This window comes from Solanum pennellii, chromosome 6 (assembly GCF_001406875.1).
Source record: "Solanum pennellii chromosome 6, SPENNV200".
NCBI lineage: Eukaryota > Viridiplantae > Streptophyta > Magnoliopsida > Solanales > Solanaceae > Solanum > Solanum pennellii.
Genome location: NC_028642.1, coordinates 37,091,066 through 37,103,206, shown reverse-complemented (window position 1 = coordinate 37,103,206; position 12,141 = coordinate 37,091,066). Strand labels below are relative to the sequence as shown.

General features: G+C 33.1%; 2 protein-coding genes across 2 annotated transcripts; one reads left to right on the top strand and one right to left on the bottom strand.

Moving 5' to 3' along the window:
* Positions 1-817: 817 nt before the first annotated feature.
* Positions 818-4,608, top strand: LOC107022620 (glutamate dehydrogenase A-like). Its single transcript, XM_015223216.2, has 9 exons — positions 818-978; positions 1,040-1,153; positions 2,536-2,757; positions 2,846-2,920; positions 3,022-3,138; positions 3,220-3,470; positions 3,702-3,777; positions 3,861-3,947; positions 4,245-4,608. The coding sequence occupies exons 1-9, from the start codon at positions 871-873 to the stop codon at positions 4,428-4,430; spliced, it is 1,236 nt and encodes a 411-aa protein (XP_015078702.1). The 5' UTR covers positions 818-870; the 3' UTR covers positions 4,431-4,608.
* Positions 4,609-10,633: 6,025 nt separating this feature from the next.
* LOC107022286 (transcription factor MYB14-like) lies at positions 10,634-12,141 on the bottom strand. The gene is made up of 3 exons (XM_015222941.2): positions 11,969-12,141; positions 11,424-11,553; positions 10,634-11,141 (listed from the first exon to the last, which is right to left on the bottom strand). Exons 1-3 carry the CDS (start codon positions 12,114-12,116, stop codon positions 10,676-10,678), a joined length of 744 nt encoding a protein of 247 aa, XP_015078427.1. The 5' UTR covers positions 12,117-12,141; the 3' UTR covers positions 10,634-10,675.

The window sequence follows — 12,141 nt, the reverse complement described above, 5'->3', positions numbered from 1 at the left end:
ATATATATATATATATATATATATATATATGTTAATTAAACGGACAAATATTATTTGACAACTATTTTAATATAATGGACAAGTAAAAATGAACGAAGGGTGTAGATAATATCTAAAAACGGACGAAGGGTGTAGAATTTTAATAATTTTCTTCCGCCTAACTTGGGCCAATGGAAGAAATCACTCATTTCGATAGACCATATAATATTAAAAATTAATAATTTTTTAAAATGACAAATATATCTAAAACAGTTTAGTAAATATATGATTCCATTGTGTTTTATTTTTTTGTTAAAATTTAAATCTTATTGAAACTTATCTCTAACTCTTCTTATTGCATCCAAAAATTCAATGTCTACATGATTGCAAATAATTTTTGAACATATATGGAATGATCTCTTTTGTATTCACATAATATTTCACGTATTTGATATGTTATTGTTGATTTTGTAACCTTTTAAATGAGAATCCACTTTTGAATACGATTTCAAGAAATCTCTTATTTTATTTATATAGTTTATTCTCTCACCATCATACAATGAATGTTTTGGATAAAATACAATGAATAATATTTGATTATTAATTAGAAACTATGAACATTATGTATAATGAATTTATTAATATAATGAATTATTTAAGCGAAATAATATATTATAAAATACATTGTATTTTATATATAATAAATTTTATATTTATCCAAACTCAAAAAGTATAATAATACATAAATTAGCAAAATATAAAACCGGAGACTTTATAGATTGTCACGTCCTACTTATAGTCAACTTTGGGATTATATATATATTTCTCTCTTTCCTCAACTAAAAGTAGTATTTACGTTTCAATTGTTTCATTTTTGGGTAAAACAGAGTTATGAATGCTCTTGCTGCAACTAATCGTAACTTTCGCAAGGCCAGTCGCATTCTTGGATTGGATTCTAAACTTGAGAAGAGTCTTTTGATACCTTTCAGAGAAATCAAGGTTTGTCATTGTTATTATTTTTGAATACATCACTCGACGTCTTATTACATGTGTTGATCAGGTAGAATGTACAATTCCTAAAGATGATGGAACCTTAGTTTCATACATTGGATTCAGAGTTCAACATGATAACGCTCGAGGTCCTATGAAAGGGGGAATCAGATACCATCCTGAGGTTTGTTTTTTTTCAATTTGCTCTTTTTAATCTGGTTTTGATTTGACATCGAGTTTAACCAAGTAATTTTTTTTGAATTTTTTAATGTTAAACTAAAATTGCTAGAATGTACCGAAATTATTTGTCAGATTGAAAGTTTAGATTAAAATTTGTCCAAAAATAAGGAAAGACATATTTTTTTGAAACAGATAAAAAAAAAGGTAAAGAAAATAACTTGAGATGAAGGGAGTAGATTTTTACATAATTGGATTGTTTTCTTGTTAGCACTTGGTAATACTCTTATTTTTCACTTTGAAATTTTTTTGACTTTGGAAAAATTGAGGTTGGATAAGACTTGAATAGAGGGATGCTCGGATGGCCAAGGCTAAATGTTTTCTTTGCATACGAAGATGAATAGGTGTTTTGTTGTAATCAAGTAATGATCAATTATGTTAAACATATATAGTGGTTAAGATTGTTTATTTATTTGATTGTGTGGTAAACTTAAGAGTCGGGTTCCTGTTCAAGGGGAATTTTCTCTCTCTATATATAATATTGTTGTTATTTGTATTTTTTGGAACCAGAAATATCACGAAATACCCTGCTCTTTGGGGGTGCCGTCACTGTCGAGGAACATGTACTAGGGTCTATGTGCGACTTGTTTAGACTACTACAGCACCTCTAGGCCTAACCTTTCGCTTAATTTTTTTGACCCCTACCGTGCTGTATAAATTAGGCAAGATCAGGACCACTTGAAGGTTGATACTATTAAATACCAGATTCTGATCAAATCCAATTAGAATTTGTCTTTTAAACAAAACCTCTTTCTTTTGCTCTTGGCCTAATGGCTTTGGGCGCAGCTTGTGTTCAAAGAAAGTATGCATGTGTCTGTTGAAAGAACTTATGATGGACCACTCATGTTGTGCTGCACATGATTGAAGTGTAAGAGATCTGTGGTTTCCCTGAAAATCTATATTAATGTGTTGATCATCAATCCTTCTGGTGCTTCAAGCATGAAAAGCGTTGGGCTTTGATATTTAAATGAAAACTTAGCGTTTTGAGGTTTCAATTCATATTTTAGCTTTTATAGCATCTGTTATTTAGCAGGTGATAAATATATATGAGTAGGTTTGTATGCAACTTCTATTTAGCTTTCATTTATTGATGGTAAAACATCTATTGATCTTGTATAGGAATTAATTTATGTTAACTATATGCTAGATCATAACCAAGCAAGTCTTCTTTCATTACATAATTTGATTTTCCACTAACCTTTCCTTTTCAATTGATCTTGTATATCATCATTTCATAATTTTTCAATTTTCCTAGATAGTATTTTTGGTGTTCTTCTCTTCGTATCAGTGGTCTTTGTACTGAGATATTTAGTAAATTTATTTTGCAAGGTTGACCATGACGAGGTGAATGCCCTTGCTCAACTAATGACTTGGAAGACTGCTGTAGCAGATATTCCATATGGAGGAGCTAAGGGTGGAATAGGGTGCATCCCGAAAGATTTAAGCATTAGTGAGTTGGAGCGCCTTACACGTGTTTTCACTCAGAAAATTCATGATCTTATTGGAATTAATACTGATGTCCCTGCGCCTGATATGGGCACTAATTCCCAGGTTAGTAATATCGATCATTATATATCTCAAACATTTTTAGAACATATAAATGCAAGCAAATAGGCTTATCAATACTTTGTACAAACAGACCATGGCGTGGATGTTGGATGAGTATTCAAAGTTCCATGGGCACTCACCTGCAATTGTGACTGGAAAACCTATTGTAAGACGTATTTTGCAACATAGTCCTATCTGATACTTACATCTTACAATTCATACATACGTTCTGTAATTTGAAGTATCCTATTTTATTCGTTGTCTTAGGATCTTGGGGGATCATTGGGTAGGGACGCTGCTACTGGCCGTGGTGTAGTTTATGCAACAGGTGCTTTACTTGCTGAATATGGAAAGAATATTAAGGACTTGACTTTTGTCATTCAGGTAAAATTTCATTCTTGTTCAATTTCCATTGTATTCCTGATTGTCTATGTACGTTACTGCTCGAATATTTGTATTTCTTAGGGATTTGGAAATGTGGGAGCTTGGGCAGCAAAGCTTATTCATGAGAAAGGCGGGAAGGTGATTGCAGTGAGTGACATAACTGGAGCAGTCAAGAATCCTAACGGGCTTGATATAGCCGCTTTGATGAATTACAAAGAAGCAACAGGGACACTGACTGGTTTTAGTGGTGGAGACTCGATGAATTCAGACGAATTGCTTACACATGAGTGTGATGTTCTCATACCTTGTGCTTTGGGAGGAGTTTTGAACAGGTTTACAACCTTATTTTACTTTTGAAATTACGCTGCTTAATTCTTGCCAAATTGTTTGCGTCTATACTAAGGGATCGATAAATGAAAAGTAGCTGGTCACATTACAAAGACTCGTAGTAGCATTTCAATTTCTTCTTTATTCTATTTATACTGCTGAAACATCTATGTGAACTTGTGATACACCGACATACATCTAATTTTATCATTGTGCATTCTGTTTCTGCACTGAAGAGAAAATGCTGAGCATATCAAGGCCAAGTTCATAATAGAAGCAGCAAATCATCCTACTGATCCCGAAGCTGATGAGGTACTGTACCACTCTTTCAGGTTTTCTAGTCATTTCACTACGAGTATTACCATATTTTGATGAAAGATATCTGCCTTAAGCAGATCTTGTGCAAGAAAGGAGTTGTTATACTTCCCGACATATATGCCAATGCTGGAGGTGTTACTGTCAGCTATTTTGAGTGGGTTCAGGTAATATTCGATAACCATATATTCTTTTATTGCATTGGGTTTATCTAGCTTAACACGATTTGCTCAAGATAAGGAAGTTAATGGGCGTCAGCTTTCAATGATGTGACAATATTGGTAATAAATTATCGGGCAACTTAAATCAAGCCCGGTATTAGATTAGATATTTTAAGTATCTAGGTGATCTTTTTGGAGTCAATTTCTTTTCCACTGCTTCCAAAATGGTTGTCGTTATTTTTTGTCTCGGGATTGGACGTGCAATGCAATTGATGAGTTGTTAATATCGTGTCTCATGTGCAGAATATTCAAGGTTTTATGTGGAATGAGGAGAAGGTTAACATGGAGCTTGAGAAGTACATGACGAATGCCTTCCATAACCTAAAGAACATGTGTAAGACACACAATTGCAATCTTCGTATGGGTGCTTTCACATTGGGAGTGAATCGTGTTGCACGTGCTACAATGTTAAGAGGTTGGGAGGCGTAGTCGTGGCACAACATACATATACTCTTTGTTTGCTGGATAAACCTAGTCATTTTATGGTACATTTGAAAGCAGTTGTTAAATAATTCTTCACTGTTATGCGGCTTCTCATATTATTGCTACACTGTAAAGTATGTGCTGCAAATTGAATGGAAGATATATATAGATATAGACTTATGAATGCATGTGTACCCTTTCTAGTTGTTGTAGAGTGGGAGTCGCTCTACTGTACGAGAACAACTCTGTTGCATCCCTCTGTCGGGGGATTGTTATTTTCATTATGATTTAGGAAATGAATGCATGGTACAGATCCATCGCAATAAAAATCCGTGGTAGTGATTGTGGTGGTGCAGTAGTAATATAATTTCCAAACTGAAAGTGTCTATTATGTTAATACTGCACATTCAATGACATGATTGAAAAAGTCATGCTTGGGATAGTAATATTGTTCCAATAGTTTGAAGCAAATTAAACTAATTTCAGGAAGCTAGCTCTACTATATATTTTCAGTTGATCCTCATAGTTAGGTAACTGAAACTGATGTATTTATATTAGCCATTTCATTCAAAGTTGCTGGGATATAGTGAGTTTGGTACGGAGGAAATTTTCAAATTTTTCATGTTTGGTTGGCTTAATGTTTTGAAAAATGTTATCCAAATTAATAGCCTGTTTGGATTGTTTCTTCCTTTGGCTTATTTTTAAAATTTATTTTAATATCAAATGCTTATAAGCATTTTTAAAAATTTACTCAAACACTCCAAAAGTTGTTTAAAAGTACTTAATAAGTCAATCCAAATAGGCTTAAATGGAAAATGACTTACCTCCAAAAATAAGGAAAGCATTTTTTATGAACTCTTTTCCAAATCCAACCTCACACCTCAACTTTCCACTTTAACTCAAGTCTTGGGACCAATTTCCGATACTAATCTAGAATTCAACGCATGGTTATCGATTAGGAACCCAACTCTCGTGACCACAATTCGAGACTCAACTCTCAGGTTACGGGTCTCAGTCTCGGATCAGGGTTGGGGTCGGATCCCAAGTGAGGTTGGATTTTGGATCGGATGTTGGGGTCGGTTCTCTAAGTCAGGTTTCAGGGTGGGGTTTTGAGTTGGGTGTAGGAGGCTCATTTCAAGTCTAGAGTCGAGGTCCGATCCAAAGCAAAATGTTGGGTTTGGGTACCGCATCAAAGGTAGAGATCAGATTTCGGGGTTGGAATTCGATTTGGAAGTTGGGTCTCGAACAGGGTGTTAGGACCGAGTTCCAGATCAAATTTTGGGATCGAGTCCCTGATCAGTCATCAAGGTAACATGTCAATGTTTGGGTCAGGATCGGATCCAGTTTAAATGTCGAGTTTCGAGTCGGAAGTCGGGGTCAGATCTCAAATAGGGTGTTGGGTTCAAATCCTGGATCAGTTCTCAAGGTTGTGTCCAAATTATCCCATCGGATCGGGTCCCAATTTTAATGTTGGCCCTTGGGCTGGAAGTCGAGATCAGGTCCCTGGTCTCCGGTCAAGTGTCAATCTCATAACTTGGAATGATTGCCAAGATTGTGTCCAAATTTGGATGTCGAGGTCGGGGTCAGGATTAGATCCCAATTTGAATGTCAGTCTCGAACCAAAAGTCGAGTTCAAGCCATACGTCCAATTTCATGGTTGGATCCCGGATCGTTCATTGAGATCATATCCTGATTCAAGTGTTAGGATTGAGGTCGGGTCCCAATTCTAGAAAAATATTTCCCTTTCCTACCAAACATACTCTACAATTAAATAGGACGTGTATAATTTTGTTCAAAGTTCTTCTAATGGGACAGCTTAAGTGGATTCATTACTCACTTTTTTAGCCTTAATTCCAAAAATCACCTTTCTTTAGCCACATATGTATGTGTTACTTGTTCAATTCACATAAGCTTAAATATTTACTCATGTACATTCAAAGTTAAGAACAAAAATATCTACTAAAACCAAGTAAAAAACACGTTCATAAATTAATTGTGTCATAGTTTTAACATGTAACTACTTTAAGATCATTCCTAATGAATTCGAAATATTAACCTTAAGTGGGATTAGGATTTATCGTACGAGGTTGGACTTAATTAAGGATGTCAAGTTATGATAAATTAATGAAAACAAATTGGATTCCATTTCTGAATTGACAAGTTGGTTTAAAGAAAGAAATTCTGATGTCAAACTTGTATACATGAGTCGAAATATTTAATACTTTCTCACACTAATAATATTTGTTTTATCTATTTGTTCTTCCTTTTTTAATCCTAGGTAATCTTAATAAAACTTAATTCGGTACTCTTTTTTTCTCATTCATATTCAACTAATTAGGTTTAGACCATACATTAAACATAAAGGGTTAAAACATATGTAGTGGAAAGAGATGAGAAATGAACTTAACATGGACATCGAAAAGGCCAAGACAATTGAAAAGAACACTTTGAGGATATACACAATAATGACCTATGTTATTTTATTTTTCTATTCAATTATACTTTGACCTTTTAAAGTTTCATTCACATGCTTGAGGAATTCTAAGGTTTTAAATTTTAATTTCTTTCATATTAATCGGATGTGAAATGTTTAAGGTTCATGTTTCCCTCCAATTTTATGCACTTTTTGGATTAATGGACATGGTAGGGATCAAACCTAATTACTTAGCTCAATGACGACTCACAGCCAATTGGTAATGGTTTTGATAAAAAAAAAAAGGCCAAGGATTTATGATATTACAACATCAATATATGATCACACAAATATATTTCCCATTGTTCTAAGAGTTTACATTTGTAATATGTGAGGATAAATGTTGGTTATATTCCACAATGAAGGGTCAAAATCAAGCTTCTTATATCACTATCTACATTTATTTTATTTTTTATCATTATTCACTTCACATTCGGATTAAATTTTTCTTTATACTATAAATGGTCATTGTGAGTATGTCAATGTACAAGCACGATGGTGGATTAATTAGCAATTTGAACATTAAATCTTTAATTTTAAATAACAAAATGATTGAGGTCTTGTTCAACGTACCTTCCCTTTCGTACTGAATTAGTCGTTATTTTATTATAAAAATTATTTATTAAAACAATAATTATGGTTGAGCTAGCAACATATCCCTTTCTTTATTCTGGTTGAATTTCCAAACTTTTAGGTCTTTCAATTTGTATTTGCTTATTTGTGTGTTCCGTGTTTTTATCTCATCGATGTTTCATGTTTGATATATAGTATTTTAGTCCGCATCACGTAAATTGTTGAGATTTTTTTCATAGTTCAAAATAAGTGAACTGTTCAAAGTCAACGAAAATTATTGAAACTTTTATCATATTCATCCTTTATTTAATGAAATTCTTACTTTTTTTATGAGTTTGTCGAAAAATAATCAGAAGGATAATTATAGACTTTAAATTATTTTCTTTAATATTTTTCATAAGTAATATGTATAAAATAAACAAGCGAAAGTAATACTCTTTAATCTTTACATTTTAATGTGTTTATCTTAAGAAAACACGTCTCTTGGTAAGTATACTCTTGAAATGAGTGATAGACTAGTGTCTTGTTGACTATTTTATTAATCAATTTTTCATTTTCAAATAGGATGATTTATAATCACATAAAAGAAATAAGATGATAATTAAAATTTGTGCCAACTCAATAAAATCTTCACATAATTTTTCTCATTTTTTTAAAAAAAAAAACAAAAACAAAAACGACACTAATATGTAGATTTCACATCAAAAAGACCAAAGGACATATAAAAAAAATGATTTTTTTGTGCAAATATTTGTATAAATTGAGATAAAGAGAATATAAATTTTTGTTTGTCATTTTCTTGTAAGTCCTACTTGAGCAGCCCCATGTGACAAATATGATTTTATTACAACTTGGCAAGGAAATATCGTTTTCTTCTTTTAGTTTTATGGGTATGACGATAACAAATGATGTTTCTTTGCCTATACGCTTAATTTGCTCGAGTGACAAGTTGCTCAACTAAAATATTTTATTAGTAAACTTAAAAAATTCTTGAATCTCACCTTTATATATAATGTTGAAAATGAAAATAATAACTAATAATATTTTTATTTATAATAATAAAAAACCAAACTAAATATTAACAAATCTATTCCAACATAAATTAGGAAAAATTAAATAAATATTAAATAACAAATACTAAACAACCTAAGATTACTGTTTCAATTTTGAGTTATTTTTCTAACAGTTGGTCTCCCTAATCATTTTAATTGTTGTTTTTGTGGTCAAAATATCAAGCACGAGCTACTTCTGAACATTCTCTTCTTCTTTTTCATTTCATACTCAACTTACTAGGTTAATTTTGACCATCAATATCATCATCCAATAATAAGATACATGTTTTTTTTTAAAAAAAAAACTCTCACTAGTAAAACATTATATTCAACCATTAATTTCCTCTAAAGTGGTTGATGGAAATGACATGATTGTTAAAGAATGACAAAAGTCCACATTGGTGGTTAATAAGATGGATGGACTCCTTATAAGGCTTGGGCAATCCTCTTCCCTTTGAGCTAGCTTTTGGGTTGTGAGTTAGGTTTAAGACCTAATTTCACATGATATCAGAGCAGGGCCCGTCTCACCGGTTGGAACCCCCCAAAATTAAAATCGCCCACTCACCAAATGCTAAGCACAGGGCGTGAGGTGGGGTGTTAAAGAATGACAAAAGTCCCACATCGGTGGTTAATGAGATGGTTGGACTCCTTATAGTGTGTGAGCATTTTTTATTTTGGGGGTCCCAACATCGTGTGAAACGGGCGCTGCTCTTAAACCATGTAGAAATTAGGTCTTAGGTTTAACTTAGGCTCCAAAAGCTAGTTCAAAGGGAGGATGACTGCCTAAGCCTTATAAGGAGTCCACTCATCTCATTAACCACTGATCACTGATCTCATTAACCACTGATGTGGGACCACGCCCAGTGCTTTGATACCATGTGAAATTAGGTCTTAGATCTAACTAACACCCCAAAAGGTAGCTCAAAGTGAGGAGGATTGTCCAAGCCTTATAAGGAGTCCACCCATCTCATTAACAACCGATGTGGGACTTTTGTCATTCTTTAACATCCCACCTCACGCCCAGTGCTTAGCATTTGGTGCCTGAGCAATTTTGATTTTGGAGGGACCCAACATCGGGTGAGACGGGCCCTGCTCTGATACCATGTGAAATTAGGTCTTAGGCCTAACTCACACCCCAAAAGCTAGCTCAAAGGGAGGAGGATTGCCCAAGCCTTATAAGGAGTCCACCCATCTCATTAACCACCGATGTGGGACTTTTGTCATTCTTTAACAATGATATTTTTTTTTCTTAATTACAACTTACAAGTATGTAAATATATAATATATATTCAACCTTATGAAAAAAAAAACAATTGCTTCATAATAGGAAGTGTTTTATTATTTAGCCTACCCGTGGATTATTGTGTTATTTATATCGGAAAAGGTATGATTAGGGTTGGAGCTAGGTGGGAATTCTTGAACCCATTAGCTTTTCTGTAGACCCTATGTTTATACAAGAAACTTGTGAACCCCATAACAAAATTAATTGACAATTTAGTGGTAGGGAAGGGGCGGTGGAAATGTATTTCATTTAGTGTGTTTTGGGTTTAAACCGTCCTAAAATTTAGAGCGCTCAAACTTCTAATCTTGGCTCCATCTCTGGCTGTACAATTAAGTTTGTATGTGATGTTTAAGGTGGATTGAGTTGATTAAATTAACAAAAAATTGTTACCTAAACAATCTTGCATAAGGAAACTTAATCACAATTAAGTTTGTATGTGATGTTTAAGGTGGATTGAATCGATTAAATTAACAAAAAATTGTTACCTAAACAATCTTGCACAAGGAAACTTTATCAGTGTTTCAAAATATTCTCCCTTGATCAATGTTTTCTCTCTATCATGTATTTGGAAATTTGAGTAGGTTTTTTGCCCTTAATCGCGAAGCAATCATTGTTAATCATTTAACTGAAATTGGAGATGGAGCCAAAAATTTGGTGAATCGTGTGCAAAATTAAATATACACTCATAATAGCTAATAATATTAAACCTAAATTGTATACCACACAATTTTCCAGCGAAGGGTGTTATTGCAAGTATATACACAGTGCATATATAGTTATAGATTTATGTTACATAAACTTAACACACAATAATGGACACGAAAAGGCATACATAAAATTGTAACTGAATTTTCTCAAGTAGATTCAGCTTCTAGGTGTTCAGATTGTCTGCCGCCATATATAGCTCCAACCAGAAATCAACATTAGATGAATCAATGCTCACATCCATGAAATCTTGTATGTACAAATCAACACTTGATGTACTAATACTCTCTGGATTACTCTCCAATATAACTATGTTTTCGTCATCAACTTGATTGACAATTGAAGTAACATCATTCTCTTGATTATATGTTTCCAAGAAATCATAATTTTCATCAAATATGATGTAGCTAGAGGAGGAGGAGGAGTTGGTGAAATCAAATGATTGAATATTTGGACAATTAGTAGTTATCAAAGGCTTCTTTTGAGTACTCATCTCTATTTGTTTAGCTTTCTTCCTTGATTTAGGTTTCACTTCAACTTTTGTCCCAACGTGCTTCTTTAAATGGGTATGGTAGAAATTCTTGATTTCGTTATCTGTTCTTCCAGGCAATTCTTTAGCTATAGCTGACCACCTTCAACAAATTACATAACAACAAAATAGTGTCAGCAAATAATTATATGTAGTTGTTTACTTTGAGTTGTCATGAATGATAATACACTTTTATTTACTTATAAATATATATAGACTTTTGGCTAAAGTTGGTCATGAATTCATAGCTAATTAGCATGTATAAACTGAAAAGGTTAGATTTTATGACTTCATATAACCTAATAATAAGTTAGTAGAGAGAATACACTTTTATTTACTTAATCACATCTTCGATGATAAAAATTGAAAGGTAATTAATCGTCACCTGTTTCCAAGTGATTGATACATTTTGATGATTGTTTGAGTTTCTTCAAGGCTAAATGGCCCTCTCTTTATATCAGGCCTCAAATAGTTGATCCATCTCAGTCTACAACTCTTTCCAGTTCTTGATAGCCCTACACCATCCATATTGCCATAACAACAAATTTATATATATATATATATATATATATATATATATATATATATATGAGCCTAAGAAGTAGTCTCAATATCAGTGACGAAGCTATGATTTTCATTCATAGGTTCAAAATCTTAAGAATTGAACACCTAGTTAACTAGCCAAAAGGGGTTCAACATCTATAATATACATAAGAAAATAAATTTAGTCATGTATATATAATATAAGTTTCCATCGAAAGGGTTCAGATGAACCCCTAACTACAAGCTAGCTCTGCCCTATTCTATATGTACATTACTTGCTGAAACCCTAAAAGCAATAAGAAAGCAACAAAAAAAAGCAAGGATGAAGACTTTATGTTTCTTTTAAGATAAATTATGATCAGATGCTAGTAAAATATGTAGGGGTACCTGCAAATTTGGGCATCTGGCTCCAGTTCCAAATACGATATTTCGCGATATAATCAATCAATTTTTTGTCTTCTTGAGGAGACCAAGCACCCTTCTTAACATAACCCGTGTTTTTGCCATGTTGCAGCTGGAACACTACTTCTCCCATAACTATATAGTAAATGCTTTCACCA